The sequence below is a fragment of the Microchirus variegatus genome, assembly GCF_963457635.1.
Source record: "Microchirus variegatus genome assembly, chromosome: 22".
In the NCBI taxonomy this organism is placed as follows: domain Eukaryota; kingdom Metazoa; phylum Chordata; class Actinopteri; order Pleuronectiformes; family Soleidae; genus Microchirus; species Microchirus variegatus.
Window position 1 is genome coordinate 6,816,516 of NC_139823.1, and position 18,162 is coordinate 6,834,677.

General features: G+C 42.8%; 1 protein-coding gene across 1 annotated transcript; it reads right to left on the reverse strand.

Moving 5' to 3' along the window:
• Window positions 1–332: 332 nt before the first annotated feature.
• On the reverse strand, window positions 333–14,720 carry LOC310942967 (matrix-remodeling-associated protein 5-like; the record flags this gene model as incomplete). The annotated part of the gene is made up of 15 exons (XM_083908441.1): window positions 333–1,046; window positions 1,134–1,467; window positions 2,053–2,453; window positions 2,615–2,836; window positions 2,926–3,133; window positions 3,258–4,418; window positions 4,646–4,781; window positions 5,221–5,362; window positions 6,714–7,014; window positions 7,897–8,110; window positions 8,318–10,189; window positions 10,938–11,089; window positions 12,098–12,339; window positions 13,715–13,844; window positions 14,551–14,720. 15 exons carry the CDS (start codon window positions 14,718–14,720, stop codon window positions 333–335), a joined length of 6,399 nt encoding a protein of 2,132 aa, XP_083764567.1.
• Window positions 14,721–18,162: the final 3,442 nt, after the last annotated feature.

Consider the following 18,162-nt stretch of genomic DNA (forward strand, 5'->3'; position numbering starts at 1 on the left):
CAAGAAAACGGCCAAGACAGTTTGTCAGGAGAACAAGATGTAGATGTGTAGCACCAACAACAAAAGACAATCCTCTATAACCATGTTCATACAGAGACAAATCATCTGCAACTGACCTCAAAGCCAGACATAAAAACAGTACAGTATTGGGAGGTTATACCTAAAAGTACATAGATGTGACATATACTGTATATTAGTAGTTTTTTCTCTGAGATTAATCAGTATCAAGAGAATCTTGCAGTTCCTTTGGGCATAATTGTGTCAACAGCAGAGGAGTTCATCCACCAGTACAGAAGACTGGTGGGATCTCCATCTTCCCACTGTGTGTGTGTTTACATAACATGCAGATAGGTGGCCTTGGTGTCCACTCCTATTACATTTTTGGCAGTGCATCTGTAAAACCCAGTATCTCTATTTGTTGGGTTCTGTATCACCAAGGAACCCTGGGGACTAAGGTAGCGGTTGCCGTAGATACGAGCCTGCCCCATCACCCTCAGCTGTGTCAGATCTGGTGTTTCCCATGTCACTGTTGCTCGGGGTGTCGCGATGGTCAGACAGGGCAGCTCCACAGCGACCCCTGGCCGCGTGTACGTGACAGGGGAGGGGCCTGTCGTAATACGCGGTGGGTATGCGATGACAATGACAGGAAATGTGATCACGGACACTAAGGAGGATTCATGATTTGTGGATGTGCAGGTGTACGTGCCTCGGTCAAACACAGTAGCCTGTTGCACAGTGAGTGTTCCATCCTCTTGAACTACGTATCGATTTGAGTCACCACTGTTACCCCGTGACAGCATGTTACCACTGGGCGTGATCCACGAGAGAGACCCCTGGGTATATCCTGGGGTTTGAGGAGCAGGGCAAGCCAGGCGAAGGGTCTCTCCATTAATGATGCTCACCAAGGAGGCTGTTCTGGTGCTCTCTGCTGGCTTTAAGACAGGGCCAGGTGAGTGGGGTGGAGGGCCAAGAGGGCGAGGTGCAGCAGGTGAACTCAAGCTCTTCTGAGGAGGCTTTTGAGTAACTGGATACCTTGGACGAGGTTTCTCATGCAATACTGAGCTTAAGGAATGGATAGAATCCAGCGAGACTCCTGAGTGACGTGCCTCTGATAGCCCAGTAGTTTTCTGCACAGGTCTCTCCACAGCTGATGCTCTGTGTGCAGATCTGGTCTCCTCCTGAGACACAGAGACATTCAGCTCCACCTGTATCCTTGTCTCTCCCTTTTCACCCCTCACTACACAAACCAAGGTCCCAGCATCAGTCGCCCGCACACCTCGCAGCTCCAAGGAGCCATTCCGGTGCACAGTGAGTCGACTGCCGTAGTAAGGAGCAGGCAGCACACCGTTTCCGGGTAGAAGCCAGGCCAAACGTGGAGGAGGGGAGCCTTGGGATGGGCAAGGTAAAAGAACAGTTTGACCTTTCACAACTTGCTGCTTTACTGTTGTTACCACGCCCACTACTGTGCTAGGAGCATTTTTAGAGCCAGTATTACTAGCAGCTATGATATCACTTTTCTTGCTGTCATCTTCAGTAATGCTTGTGTGGCCGCTCGAACTGAACCAGTTTCTTCTCAGTGTGCCAGTACCCGCTCCACTATTCGTTATGCTGCTGCTAACTCCAACATTTCTAGAAGTACCACTTACCCTGCCATTATCTCTGTTGGTGTTTTCATCATTAGTAAGCCTTCCTGTAATTACCTCGTTATAATTAGTCCTAGGAACTGTGCTGTGACTGTTTCCCACACTATTACTAATACTACTCACAATGCTATGACCATTTCTACTTATTCCAATGTTATTTGGTTTACTGCCAATATTGCTTGCCCCACTCACCCCAGCACTGGAAACAGTGCTATCAAACGTAATCCCACTGACAGGTCTGTAGAATCCATTTTGTTTATCAACTGTAGGGGAAGGATTAGAACCACTGGTTGTCATGTTAATGCCAACATTTAGTTCAGTGTTCCTATTGCCATTGTTATTACTATATCCATTACTGTTAGTGTTTGTAGTACCCAGCTTGCTTGAGGCTCCATTGGTTAATCCATACTGGGATGTCCCTGCATTATTAATGCTGATGGCATTTTTTCCTCCCACGGGGCCACTTATCACATGGTTTAAAGGGTCCACCTCCAGGCTCACTACCATGCTCCTCTCCCCGGCTGAGTTGCTTGCTCTACATGTGTAGTTTCCTGTGTCGATCTTTTGGGCCTGACGCACCTCCAGAGTTCCATCAGAAACCACCACCACTCTCTCAGAATAGAAACCAGAGCCCAAACTTTGCGGTATGATGCGGTTGGATGGGGAGAGCCACATCACTGTAGGTGCAAAACCTCCCATCACTGGGCAGTGAATGGTCGCAGTTGCCCCCTGACGCACTTTGATGGTGTGATGTGTGGTTTTCTGATCTGTGTAGGCTGGCGGAGACGTCATCATGACCTTCACCTTGACCTTAAAGAAAGGAATAAATCATATTGTAATGACTGTTATTGTAATTTAGAGTATGTTGAAAAATTAAAAAGCAAAAGGTCAATTGAATGCTTAAATGAAAGCTTAACTGGAATAAAAGCAGAAACATTTGAAGTCACCTTCAAGTAGATATGTTCTTTTACCTTCATGGTGTCTTGGCCTCCTTGATTTTCAGCATAACACGTGTACTCCCCTTCTTCCCCCATGCCCACTGCTGGAACCAGTAGCGTTCCATTGTCAAAAACTGTTAGCCTTCGTGCTCGTCCTCCTCTGTCTTCCCCCTGTAACACACTGTTCACCATGGTTCCATCTGGTAGACTCCAGTGAACAGCTGGGTCAGGCAGACCTGATGCTTCACAGTCCACCTGCACAAGACGGATTGAATCTTGTGACTAACATTGTCTTCATAGCATTGTTATTAAGAGAAAGCCAGTGATGGTAATGATCAGCTCACCTTCAGCGGTTTGCCAAGTGACACCATCTGATTGAGTGGCTGTTTTGGTTCAATCTTGGCAGGCTTGGAAGCCACAGTGACTCGCAGGAGGCGATAATCATCTGCAACTTTGTTGCGTGCAATGCAGAGGTAATCTCCAGCATCCTTCTCTGTTACTGCCTGGACTGAAAGGGTACCATTGGGATGCACCTTCAAACGGCGGTCAAAACTTAAATTCAAATGTAGACACAAACAACAGAAAGATAACTATATAGAACCATACGTGTTATCAGTAGAATAATCACAAGATATAAATATACAATCAAAATCATTTAATCTCTCATGCAGCCTACCTGAAGTTCATGTCCACCAGTTTCCTAATAGGGGTCCTCCAGATGATGATGGGAGGTGGGTTGCCAGTTACAGAACAGTGTAGCTGCAAAATCCCTCCATGGTGGACAGTAGTAATGGAGGGTGATGTAGAGATGATACGGGCTTTACTGAAGGGGGAGACGGGCATTGGATACAAAACAGCTGTCGTTCTGCTTTTGTCAAAGGGAGTGGAAGAAAGAACTCTTGTATTGTTCACAACATTTGGTGAGATTTTAGAATTATTTACAGGGGAAAGTTTTGTTTTGTCAGTGTTTGCAATTGTTTTATTTGTCTTATATGGTGAGTTGGGGAAGCTGGGTTGGTGAGGGTAAAAAGAGTTGCGGGAAAAGCTTGGGGTGATTGGCAAAGTCCTGGATCTATCAGTGAGCAATGGAGGGGCAAGTTTAGGCGAGTTGAGTGGATTTGTAGGGTGGCTAGGGTTGGACAAACTTCTGTCTTTACTGAGTGAATATGAAGACGTTTTTTCAGTAGCAACTGGTTTTGTGTCTTCACTTCCTCCTCCTTTTGCTTCCCTTTCCATTTTTACACTCACTGTTCTTTTATCAGCACCAACAGCATTACTTGCTGTGCACTCATAAGTACCTAAGTCCTTTGGCCCAACTCCCCGAATATGCAGTGTCCCATTGGGCAAAACAAAGAGGTTGCCATGGAGAAATTGGGATGGGCGAACAAGAGTCCCATCTGGGATTCGCCAGCGCAGATATGGTGGTGGTGCTCCTCGGGCAGAGCAGTGAGCATAAACAGGCATCCCTGGAGACAAAAGCAGGTGTTCCTCTCTGGGTTGCTGTATCACTGGGGGCAATGAGGACACGTGTACGCGCACAGAAGAACTGGCAGCACCTGCTGAGTTGGAGGCCACACAGCGATACACTCCTCTGTCGCTGGGCAAAGTTCCTAAGATGTGGAGGGTCCCATTTGTGTCCATAAAGATGCGACCAGTGGAGGGGTCAGAGGATGTTAGGACAGAGCGATCGGGCAGAACCCAAGACAGTAGAGGGGCAGGAACACCATCTGCCTGGCACTCTAAAAGCACTTCTACACCCTGATGAGTGGTGGATTCTCTGTAACTCGCCAGCTGCATCCGAGGGGGGCGGGTCCACACTTCCAGAGTAGTTAGCAACCTGTCACGGAAGAGCATAAACACATGTTTATTATTTCAAATATATGTTTTTAGTATAACAAACAATATGGTACATGAAGAGAAGAATAACATGTCTATGTCATTTAAACAAATTCCTGAAGCCCATAAACAGATATTTGCATATCTTAAAACGGCTTAAAATGGTAATACAAGTAGCTCTGGGTTTAACATAACGTTAATACTCATAGCTAAAATTAGAAACCGTACCTGTCACGACCCAGGAAGCTCTGTGCACTGCAGATGTATGTGCCTCTGTCCTGCAGCTGTACATTCTGAATGACAAGGGTTCCATTTGGCAAGACCTCAAAACGCTGAGCCTTGGAGTGGATTGACATCACTGCGCCTGACAGAGAGAAAGACAGGAAGACAGACAGAGTAGTCGGAAAACCAGAGACAAATGGCGAAAGTTAGTTGAAAATAAGTGAAAAGTGGGGAGGAGAGGAGAAACGGGGACACGGCATGAAGTAAAGCCAGTGATGTAGTGCATATAAAATCTCATCACTTTCCTGCAATATACATGTCCAACATGGCAAGCTAAAGAAAAGCCTATTGTATGCACACCAGTGTGTAATGATAGATGTTGACGGGGTGTTTCAATCTGTTTCCCCCAAAATACATAAAAAATGTATCAGTCAGTGAAACACATTTTACGTTATTTCCAGTGGACATTTTTGCATAAACATAACCTGAAGCAGAAACATAATCCTGACATTTAATGGTGTTTTTTTTTTTATGTCATTATGTTCAAATAAATAAGTGTCTATATCACGTGTAGTGTGTACCTGTGGCAACCTTGGTCCATGTGATGGAAGGCTTTGGCTCTCCTTGAGCTTCACATGTCAGCCTAGCATTGCTTTCTGCTGGGAATGACACTGTCCTGATGTGTGGGTCTGCAATTCTTGGTCTGGATCTCAAAACTGGGACCTATGAAAAAGTTTTAGTAAACAGATTATTTTGACAAATAAAACAACCTCTAACCAGTACTATGTGATTGGAGTGCAGCCGTTTCCACCGGCTCTACTCGGCTCGGCACGGTTTAGAGAGTGTTTCCACTAGTGTAGTACCTGGTACCAGGTAACCTGACAGTGAGGGAAGTTCTGCTTCTGCTAAAATGTCATACAATAAATGGTCTGTTAATGTACTATTGTATTTACATTGACTTCATTACCAACAAGCATTACATGGTGATTGGAGGAACTAATTTTTGATTGACAGGTTTGTAGAAATATTGAGTTTCTCTCTCAGTCCCATGTGATTTTTGCATCATGTAGTTGTTGATGTATAAATAACTGGGCCTGAAATGAGCTTCCCGTGTCAAAGACCAACAACCACCACTGAGTACAGCACAGCTGAAATTAATTGAAATAGTATTAGCTAAATAGAAAACAGAGTCTACATTATAATTATAATCACGATCTGCTATATATATATATATATATATATATATATATATATACTGGAAGAAATGCAGTCTTTGGTGGATAATGGCCTTAATAAGTACATTCTTTAGAAAAATGTTTTGTAACATTTTGTCATACAAGCATAAAAACATTACAGTTTACTTTGATCCAAGACTTAAAATGATTCATGTGGTAGACCCAGTGGTTTGGTTTGTACTGATCTGCCAACACAGCTTTGAAAATGAAATTATACAGTATAATACAGTACAGTATTATATGATTTAAATTCATTGTATTTAAGCTTTAAAAAACATGATAATGGAATACTTGTTTTACATCTCTTTAAATTTGACAAGAACGCTGGCAGAGCTCAAGAAATTCCGCAGAATGAAACAATTTTCACCAACATCCCCCGAATTTAATAGCAGGTCATGTGGATGAGGATACTGCTATTTTCAGATCTATTGTGCCTTTCTGCTAAGCCTTTGCCCATGGGTTTGCACAATCGAGTGAATGTGGTGTCTGCGAGTGTGTCTCTGTGTGTGTATTTTCAGGGCCAGCACTCATTTATAAAGGAAATGTTAATTGAAGTTCCCCTTAGCTGACTAACAAAGAAGAATAGTGGTATATGCACAAGCTGCTAACTACATTCAAAAGTGCACTTAGAGGGGGGGGGAAAAAAGACTTAAATAATTGAGTGAATGACTGACAGCAAGGAACAGATAAATGGGGAAATGTAGCAATTGAATTAACAAATGGAGAATAAACGGTGGTCCTCCTTTGGCTCTCATTCTTATTGCAGTGTATGTGCTCTATGTTGGTATAACTGTATCAGCAAAGTATCAATATTATGTAATTGAATAATCTGAACTCACCCCGGGGACAGCAGGGAGTGAAGGCGACCAATGTGGTCTGCTGCGGTGTGAATCAGGAATAAAATTAGCTCCAGGCTTCTTCCAGTCAGGAGATCGATTAGGGTTTGGAGCCCCAGAAATGGGCCTCCCTTGGGTGTTAACTCGACCAGCACTTAGCCTCTCTCTGAATGACGCTCTGGTGCTTGCTGATGTCATTGTTACCGTAGTTGATGAAATAGAAGTAGGTGCCATAGGAGTGGCTTTGGCTGAGGTGGTAATTCTCGCAGTGGTAGTAGGAGTAGTAGATATTGCAGTAGTTGTACTGTGGTTTGGAGTTGTGAGAATAGCTTTGATTGAGCTTTCCGTTTTAGTAGCAGCAGTTGTAGTAGTAGAAGTCGTGGAAGGGCGAGTTGAAGGAGTCATCATGGTTGTGGAAGTAGTGGATGTAACAACTGGAGTTGTGGTAGTGGTGGAGGTAGGAGCAGGTGTAGTACTACTGGTAGTGCTAGATGGTGGAATAAAAGCAGTGACCGTATTCAACTTGATTGGATTTGTTGTCACAAGAGTAGCTGCTGTTGTGGGAACTGTGTCCTCACGTGTGATAGTGGTTGTACTTCTGGCAGAACTAGTAAAAAGAGTGGAGGGTTGAGTTGATGTTTTCGCAGTAGTTGGACTGGAAGCAGTTGTGGCAACAATGGAGTAAGTGGAAGAAGAAAGTGTGGTGAAATGAGATTTAAATCTCGCACCCAACGAATTCCTTTCCTGCTCCTCATTGTCTTTACTCGAAGCTTTAAGGACATGTTTTTCTAAGGCTGTGTGTGGCTTTCTGCGCGTCTGTATGCCATGTGTGTCTAACACATATGTCTGTGAGATCACAACATTCGAGTCGGTGGGTGCTAGTGTCACTGGGCTGACGAGAGTGGACTCTGCAGTCTCTTGGATATCAGCTGCGTGAGTCATAATGTCTATATGTGGCTTTATGTGCGAGGGAGACAATGAGGTAAAGGGGGTGACAGAGGAAGTTAATGAGTCGGAGCCAGATACTGATGTTGCGATAACGGGAGAATACGAAATATGGGGAGACAAAAGATTAACACCACTAGGAGCAGTCTTAATTTGGTCATTCCTTGTAGACTGCGTTGTCGTTGACGCCAGCAACATATTACTTTTATCTATGGTAGTGTCAGGTGTTGCTGTTTGTGACCTATGGTGTGAAGAGTCAGGAAGAGGTCGGGGTGGAGTCAAAGGTTGCACCCTGGGCCTATTGATGATTCGTCTCTGCTGTCCAATCCTCCTGCGAGTGTTCCAGGGTCTTTGAGGTCGAGCATTTGGAACCATATTTGGTGAGAGTCTCTGCCGTGGACTCTGAGGCCTGGATAGACGTGGGTTGGGGTTTTCTTTTCTGTCAATTCCTTCTACTGGTTTTAGAACAATGTCATTACTTTTAGAAATTGGCTGAGATGAAACCAGTTCTTGATGTGTCTCTGGGTTTGTCACCGTCACTGTCTTTGGACCCGAGGTCTGAGTTGGTGTATGAGTCGTGATCTCTATGTTGGCCTGTGGTTCTGTTGATGTCTCTCTCCCTCCCTCAGTGTCTGTGTCTGTTTTTGTATCTGAATGTGTGTGTATCTCTGTGAGGACAGGATGAATGGGCTGTAGGCCTTCCTCTTGTAGAACAGTGTCATCAACAGAGGATCCTTCAATTTCTGCATCCGCCCCTGCGTCCTCCACTGTACCTCGCTCTGTATTATCTGCTGCCTTATCTATTGCTGTGTCTCTGTCTTTGACGCTTCCCGTAGGATCAGCCGTGGGCTCTCCTGCTGTGATGGACTGGCTGTTAACCGTGTGAGCAGTCTTTAGACGTATTTTAGCCAGTAGTTCTGCCCATTTCTTAGGGTCTATTCTTTGTTTGTTAGTGGCAACTCTATGTCTGGTGTCGAAGCGGTTTCTCCTGTTGTCAGTGGAAGAAATAGGGGCTACTCCTCTTCTCGGGGGGCCTTCTCTCATAGGCCCACGTCTTCGGGGTTTTATCATTGGATAACGCCTGTTAGGGAGACGTTGTTGTGGTCTGGGGTGTTTCCTATAGTCAACAACAGTTCTATCTTCTTCCTCCTCTTCATCACCAGAACCTTCCAACATCTGACGGAGTAATGGGGCTCGTATCTTGGTTGATCGGCCAGCAGCTGACTGTGGACCTCTGGGATACGACACCCGAAGTGGAGGAGGATGTTTTGGTTTTATTTCCAACTTCATGGAGAGAGAGTCACTACCATAATGGTTGACTGCAATGCAGCGGTAATAACCGGCATCCCTCAGAGAAGGGTCAGGCAGAGAGAGACTCCCATTTGGTTGTATAGTGAATCTGCTTGATAGAGCTAATTCAGACTGCGCTATATTTCCATCGGGAAACACCCAACTCAAATAAGGAGCTGGTGAACCCAATGCTTTGCAGGACAGACTGACAGGTTCCCCAACTGTTCCAGTGACAGATGGCCCCAGTTGTTCTCCTGAAGGTGGGACTGAGGACTCTTCCACTGCCAGACGCAGGGGGAGAACATCTACATCCCTGCCAGCCTGGGCTACACAGTAGTAAAGTCCAGCATCTGAGAGCTGCAATTTCTGTAGAAGTAAACCAGTGGATGAGGCTCGGAGCCGACCATCCAGGCTGCTGGAGGGAGAGATGAGCTTGGAGCCATCTGGAAGAATCCATTTTACTCTGGGGTTACCAGAAGTTAGAAAAGGGCAGGAGAGCTCCACCTTACTGCTTGATACTGCTGCCATTGCTGTAATGGTATGGTTAGTTGAGATTAAAACCCATGGCTGAGAAGCAAGGTAGGGTTTTAAAGGACTAGATGTCGGGTCAGGGTGAGCAGATACTCTTGTTGAGTATATAAGATGAACTTCGTGTGCATTAGACTGTGCTCTGTTTAGCTGAATGCTGACAGCAGACTGCAGAAGCCACTGCAGTTTCATTTTAACAGAAGCTTCGACTCCGGTGTGATAATATCCATTTGTCTCTGCTACCTGTTTGTAGCGGTAGGCAAACTCGGGGTCTTTACTCAGCATGATTTCCCTCTCGAGATGTACAGCAGTCTCACTGTAGTAAGCAAGGATTCTCCACAGTATTTCATAGCTCTCTGTGTCTACAGGGCATTCCAAGGAGAGTGAAAGAGCAAGAGGGATAGAAGAGGAAAGGGAAAGATCCGGAAAACGAGCAATATCCTGAGTGTCGGAAGAGAGGGTAATGTTGCAGCTCAAATCAACATTGTTCCCTTGTTGGTCAGACAGGCCCAAGAAGGCACTGCCTAAAGGTTCTCTGAAGGTTTCACTTGATTGTATTTCACTGAGTTCTGATTCCAATGGGGTGTTTCTGCCGGGAAAAGGGATAACAGGTGATCTGCAAAATAGGTCAATCTGATCAAGCAAGCCCTGCCCTTGAAGGGAATTGGGCGATGCACAGGTTGGGCACTGAGGATCACCGGGACATTTCATTAAACCTAAGTGAACGAAAGAAACAGAGAAAATTGTGTCATTAAGGGCCAGATAACACCATCTCTGCCATATTAACTGTGCATAACACAGCATCACAGTAAATAAACAATCATATTAATGCACATTTCAGGTATGTGCACATATTAGTGGTGTCATATTTGTAAGCTCCTTTTAAATAGGCATTACTGCTTCCCCAATACCTCGGACTAATTAGGTATGGTTACTTCATCTAGTAATAAATCATAAATATGCATTACTTCATTATATCATGGCAATTACTGGCCTATGTTCCAGCTGCCTAAACAGATCAATGCTGTCATCATGAATTAGTCATGGCAGGTTAAGTCTAGCATATCAATGAGACATTTCACACTGCTGTATTCTTTAACATTTCAATGAAAGCCACACAACAAATGTGGGAGAGATACAAAAATGGGAGGAAAAGCAGGTTGTGATGTATCTGCTAGTAATATTATCCCATTTTACAATTATCAGGCAATTATATTTGTGTTATTATTGTTTTTATAAAGCAAACTTATCCACATTTGTTTCACAGTTGCTTTCCACCTTTGCTTCTCATCCCTTTCTTATCCTTCACTGACTAGCGTACCATGTTTCTTTTTCACCTTGAATTAAGCCGAGCAACTCCAAAAGCAAAAAAGTAAAAAAAAAAAATAATAATTCAAAAAATGGCTGCATGTGTGAGATGAGAGAAGCCTTGTGAAAACAAATAATATTTCAAGCAAAAGTCACCTGGGTGAGCCACACTCCAAGTGAGAAGCCAGTTCATCCTACAGTCACAACTCCATGGATTAGCCTGCAGCACAACAGTCTCAAGCAGGGGTGCTGTCACTAAGGTGTCTTTGGCCAGTGTGGTCAGACTGTTGTTGGACAGGTCTATGTGCCTAAAGGAGTTTAAGAGAGAGCGAAGGAAAGATTGAGCAGGAGAGGGGGAGGGAGGTTGAATGAAAGTCAAAAAGCAAAGGGAAGGATGTGGGAGTGGGCAGTGAGAGGTGACAGGATAGAGGGAAGAAAATCATCCATCATTTTTACAATTTTCATCATCACCTTTGTGTTCAGAGCCAAGTTATACATCAGAGGAAGGGTATAGAGACACATATTTGTGTAGCTTTAAATAACAACAACAAGTGAAGGTCATTTCTGCTTTCTGTGAGGCTGTGTTTCTCAAGGAGTCAATCGAGTCATTTCACAAGAAAAAGGATATTCTCTGGGTCATAGATCAGTTAAACTCAGATTTTTGGCCTGAAAATGTTGATTGCTTAATATTTTGGATATCAAAGTCCTCATGACATGGCTCTTTGAACACTAGTAGCTTTCTCATATGTTTATGTCTCCTGTTAAGACGAGCTGAAAGAGAGGGTCAATGATTCACTCAGGAGCACTGAATGAGCTATGGCAGTCTACTCTCCATTGTGGAAGACTTCTCACTACCATCACTGCCTATATCTGCAAATAACTGAAGAAGAAACTGAGTGTGATAGTCCTGAGGAAGATGACGATGAGAAGGACACTTATGTAATGAGGCCATATACGTTTGACGTTTGACATTTGACTAATACACAATGCCAGGTTGCTGTTGAGGAGGAAGTGACTGGGGGGAAAAAACAGACACAAACTCTGCAAGTACAATGAATCATCAAAAATCTGTAAGCAGATTCAAGGGCATCTCACCCTTTAAAATCCAATAGGAATATTGTGAGAGATAGATTTCAAGGAAGATTTACATGATTTTGGCAATAAAATGTTGATTTTGACATCATGGGGAATGCAGTAATAAGAGACCCGACAGACAACAGAGCGTTAACAGCCCTTGCTTTGTCTTTACTGTAACTATAGTAAGTTGTCCACCACTGGCTATTACATTATACACATATACAAGTCTTAAAGCTTACCTTAGTGTAGAAAAGTAATAGGTATTGAGAAGGGACAGTGTGCACAGTGCGTGAGGGTGCAGCTGATGTAGCCTGTTCCCTTGCAGACGCAGCAGCCTGAGGCTAGGCAGCTGGAGTAGGGCGCGGGGATGGAGAAACTGGAGCAGGTTGTGATCCAAGTACAGTCTCAGCAGTGAGGTCAGGCCAGAGAAGGTCAGAGATGAAGAGATCTCTCTCAGCTTGTTGTAACTCAGCTTGAGAATCTGTGGGAGTGCAGGAAGTGGAGTGAGCAGTGGAAAATGATTAGAGGAGAAATAAAATAATAGCCATCAAGGCTGAGGAAGAAACATTTGTCCACAGTCACCACATGCTTAAACGGGATTTATGACCAATGATGTGCAGCTACATGTGAGCAGAATTATCCAAAGTACCCTGTGTATATCACAAACTATGAGGGGCTATTTCCTGCTGCTCACATATACAAATTGGGGAGAAAACAATTACCCACACTAAAACGTTTACCTGGTCAAAGCTGGGGAAACTAAACTGAGCAAATATTAATTTTAGCTCTTTATTTTCAACAGAGGAGTCTAGGCGATCTATTGCTAGTTATGTGCGGAGAACCCAACAAAATACTAAGAAGGCACACCATAAAAACCAGGTTGTGGGACGTGTTTCTGCCTTGCTCATGATAAAACTGCTCTCGGGGGAGGCTACTTAGCTGGAAGAGTCCCAGCTGGTGACAGATCTAGCACATCACACTGTCAGCACATGGAAATATGGATCCTATTATCACACCATGGTGAATATATCAGGATCTATCTCAGAGATCAAAGGAAAAATTGCTTGTTGAGTATTATCACTTTCCCACCAACTGCTAACTCTGACCTGAGGTCACTGCTAAAATGTCCAGTGTGTTTCCTTGGCACACGGCGGCGGGAGAAAGAATGATGGCGCATCAATTACACATTGATTGTACTGAAATTAGAAACAAATGTGCTGAAAATGTGAACAGACTCTTGTTAACTGTTCCATCAATTTCCATCCGTTTCGCAGATCAAATGTAAAATTGATCGTTTCATGAATGGATTCGTTATCAACAGAGTGATCGTGAGGTCTGGGCGTCCGATTTGTCAATTAAGAATCCTCTCTGAATTTGATATTGACATATATTGCATGTGATTTGAAAAACGGAAACCCTGTTCAGTTCTGTTTAAGTGCATCGTCTGTCATCGTAAGGAAGCTACGCAGACTGAGAAAATACCAGTTCAACATATGCGAAAAAGATTTAGGGCTGTGCTTTCTGCAGAAACACACGTTTGAAATACAGCAGTGTTCTGCCTCCTTTAGCCTCAGATTAAAGCACATTTTGTGAACATTTTCTCATATCTCAAAGGATATGCATGTAATGAAAAAATGCTTTATTTCCCACACTGACAGACACCCCCAGTTTTAATAGTGTATACGCTCAGCTGTGCGAAGAACTGTAAAATAAAAGAAAAAAGCATACGTTTCTCCTCAGCCACTAAGAGTAAATCATCCACTGGTTTTGATTTCGACACACTTTCATTCAGATGCTGCAACTCCGGCAAAAACAACCACGTAACCCATGGTATTATTCCTGCTCTTCCTGTTTACCTGCAGTGATTTCATATCTTTGAATGCTGCATCTGGCAGATGGTGAAGGTCATTGCTGTGGAGCATGAGAAGTTCCACCCTCTTAAGTCCAGTCAGTGAACTGCCATGGATCCTGCTGATGCTGTTGAAGCTACGGGAGCACAGGATATCAATAAGTCGACAAATATAATGATCATTTCCCTGTTACCACACATAGTAGAGTATATCTTCTCTCTATAATATTGTAATAGTTGCTGCCTTGAGGGTAATGCATGTTGTGATTTGGCACTACTACTGTTCTAAACTTTGATTTTTCAAAACTCTCTAGGTGTATTTGTAAACTGAAGTATAATAAAAAGAAGACCCGCATAAAAAAAGAAAGAAAAACAGAGATAATAGTAAAAAAAATGAAACACATGCTCAACATTTCCAACAAACATTCCCTTTAAATCCTTGTGGTACGACAACAAAAAACAAGCAGAAGTAAAAACTCTTCAAGGTCTACTCCCCTTTGCTTTTTTATTTTTATGTAATAAACAACTTTGTTTTATATGAATACATCCCACAATCTATGTCCATATTAAACTAAAGAAAATAACACATGCACCCATACAGTTCCCTTTTAACAGTATCCAGGAGTTGTTTAATTCATTTTGTATAATCTGCAAATACAACGGTTTTCAGGTTTTTGATTGATTTGTAGGTGTCAACAGAAATGCCCCAGCACTGACCCCTGTGGGACCCCACAGTTGACGTATGCATGATGTCAACTGTGGGGAGGGGTCTATATTTGTGAATGTATACATGCATTCTGTCCCGCTTTCAAGCATGTGTGGGAGTGTGTTTGTTTTTCCTACCCTAAGTTTATGCGTCGCGTGTGCAGAGGCAGTCCAGGCGGTACAGTGACCAAGGAGCGAAAAGTGCAGTGTACTTCGTTGGCTTGGTAGCAGTTACAGCTTCTGGGACAGGACTGGCTGCTGGAAACTACAGTTGTCAGCAGCAGAGCCACACACACAGTCCGATACATCTTCACTCCCCCAAGAGGAGAAGCTACACTGAGATGATCACTGCCAAAGAGAGAAAGGGAAGTGAGGGGTAATTAAGAAAAGGCAAAGTGCACCACTGAGGCATGTCCTAAAATCCAGATGGGAATCTTTCTCTTCTCTTGTTTTCTTTCTCACGCAATTCAAGTCAGCTTTAATTTACAAAGCACACACACAATCACAAATATGATATCTTTGCTCTATATAGACCCTCTTTAGAGACAAACTGCACCTGACACAGACAGATACAGTCAGTGACAACATGAACCACAATGCATGTTAAAAAAAATAAGGAGTCATTAATAAAAAGGAGAAAAAAATAAAGCTGTTAGACAAAATTAGACAGCAGTGTCTTTTCCCTCAAGAGCGCAAAAATGCACTTAAACCCCTCAAATCCATCAGACTCCAAAGCTGAGCGATGCTTTCAAAGTTGAAGCTGAAATGAAAGTAAATTGCGCACTGTGGCAAAGACGCGCTTCCACAGAGATTAGATTATTCTAAGTGCACAGAATCGTTCCCGATAAGGACATACCTTGAAATCCTTTTGTCCTGATGAATGACTTATTTCACGGATGTGTTCATACTGTCAATCAAACGCTGATTTTTATCCAAGTGCGCGTTTCGGGGAAAAAAAAAGAAGTGATCTGCAATTAAACCGCTTCTCCCCTCATTAGCTCCGCTGAGAATCCGCTGAAGTAAGAGAAAGAAAAAAGAAATCCACACACAGAAAGTTGTCACCTCAGATAGAGAGTGTGGAAAAACGTGGAAAGTAGTAACACGCTTGTAAAGTTCGCCCAACAAAATAAAAAAAAGAGGGGAAAAAGCGCTCTTGGTAACATCCAACTTCTGAGTCTCCTGGAATGAAAAGACGCGTCTGGCGCTGTGTGTGTGCATGTGTGTGCGTGTGTGTGTGTGTGTGTTAAGACTATGTCAGTGCATGTGTGTGTTGGTGTGTATTTAGAGTTTGAAGTAAGGAAGAAGGACTGGACTGAAGTGAACTTAGAGTGACGCTACAGTCTGATGGTATGTCCTAAAGGAGGGGCTTTCTGGAAACATGGAGGTAACAAGTCAGTGCTCTTATCTCACTGCGCTGCAGGAGCTGCAGGGCCACAAACATGGATGATGTTTACGACATAATTTACTTCATCAAAAGTACTTGAATGCTTGATATTAAGACAGGAATCTGTTTTTTTTTTTCTTAGCTTGATTGATTTTTCTGATGTTAAATGCATAGAAAATATGCTCAGATCAAAAAGCTCACAAGACACCATTATTTAGAGACAGACCAACTTTTTACCACCACTCTCTCACTCACAACAGAAATAATAATATTAATAATAATTATTAGTAGTAACATTATTCTTGTTATTGGTGTCAGTTCTACTATAATTAATCCAATATACACATAATAGGAGGAAGGGGGTGATGGTAATTTACACCTTTTATGCTTTGTCACTTTGCCAGTCTTTGTCTATGTTGACACTCATAATTTAATACATGTATACAGGCTATACTGGTGAATAAAATGAAGGGGAAACAGAGAGAGAGATTGACCAGAAACGAGAGTAAAACGATCAATTAGTGCTGAACTACTTGGGAAAGATTTCTAAATGCAATTTTTCCTGACAGATACTGTGATTGCAGTTTTGATTTAACATATCAAGTTGATATGAAGTGTCCAGCAGGTACGACATACAATTACATTTGCATTGGAAATAGATGCTTTATAAATAGAAGCATTAATGTGCAGCCTTTATTTGCTAATTGCATTGTATCAGATTTTGATTTAATGATACAGTACTAATAAGCTTTCCTTGATTTTGTTTTGTTTTTAATTAAGTTATTATTTTCCCAGTGCTTAACACAGAAAGGCAGCCGGCTGTATAGCATTATACTCAAAAAAGATATTCCATTATTTCACTGTCACTGCACAAGATTATTTCAGAACACTATAGTTCTCGTAATTCAGTCAACCTTTATAAACCTGCTAGAATCTTAGCTGAGCAGCTCAACCTCTGACTTCTATCTTACAAAGCAGATGTAAATTCATTCATCTTGCATTGAATCTGAATTATCTTTTTTTTTTAAACCTTCCACACTAACTGCAACGCATTTGTCATGGACCAGATTTATCGAATATATCTTGTCCAAATCTTAAGATATCAATTGTGACCTAGAAGACGAAGTCTTGAAAATCCATCAAGGGTAATTCGTGTAATTTGAGGTCTAATGATGTCATTACCACTTTCAGCTTTCCCCTTTTCATGCAGGTTTTAGACCACAGCTCAGCAGACAGTGGGACACAAAAGCCCAGACTGAACAAATACTGGACTCAGGGTTTGTGTATCAGTAGGTCCGTCCTGTACAAATCCAGACAGTCCTCATGGAATGTGGGTTAGAGCAACTAAATAAGGGGATTGTCTTCTCTTTCGTGTGGTCTCACATTCTCTGGCAACGCTATAATGATCACACCTCCTAAGACTCAAATGAGGCAGGAACAAAAATAGACTGATGCTTCTCAGCTGTTGTCTTCTGTTGTCTTCTCCCAACCAGCCCCTTCAAGGCTATGTATATATATGTGTGTGTGTGTGTGTGTGTGACCTTGTCAAGACCAGTAGTCCTCACTGAGTCCAAAATGTGGTGCTAATGAGACAGAGCCTCAATTCTACACGACTATCTACTCCCCATAACTTGACAAGTCAACGCACATTAGCTCCTCTAAAGATGTGACTATACTCTCTCTGATGAGCTTCAACCAAACCTTCATCACCTTCATTACCGTCGTCCCTGTGGGGAGATGATGGTCAGTGAGGGATCGAATGCTGCTCTGACTCACTGTAGCTGTGATTCGACTGCAAAAAAACAACAAGATGAGGGAACTGGTGGAGGATTGGGGTACAGGTGCTTTTGGACAGAGATGAACACAAGTGAATTAATTCTGTCTATCAAAGAATGAGTGATTGAATAACTGACTTGCTGACCCCAACTGTAACTTGCAGCAGACGACAACATCTTTTTAAAAGCGCAGTGGTCATCGTCGCTCCGTATCTTTTCATTTCTGGTGTTCGGCGCTATCTAGGTCATTGACGAGAGTAGAGTGCTGAATCATGAATCCAGGAAGTAAACAACTCTGAGCTTAAACCAGCTTGCGCCCACATAGTTTGAAGATTTTGTGCATTATATATTCTTTTTGATCTGGCTTTGATGCATAAATGAACCCTTTGGAAGTCGTAGCAAAAAGCATAAATAAATCACTGCATTCCATTACTTGCATTTGCCCCCTAATGCTAGTATTTGAACCTGACGTACAATTCTATATTTATTTTCTTACGTTTCACGTAAATGAAGTAGATTTTCTATCAGATGTTATGTGTGCTGTGGCTGAAAGACTAGGAAGATATAGAGAGTTATCTGTAGAGGTGCATT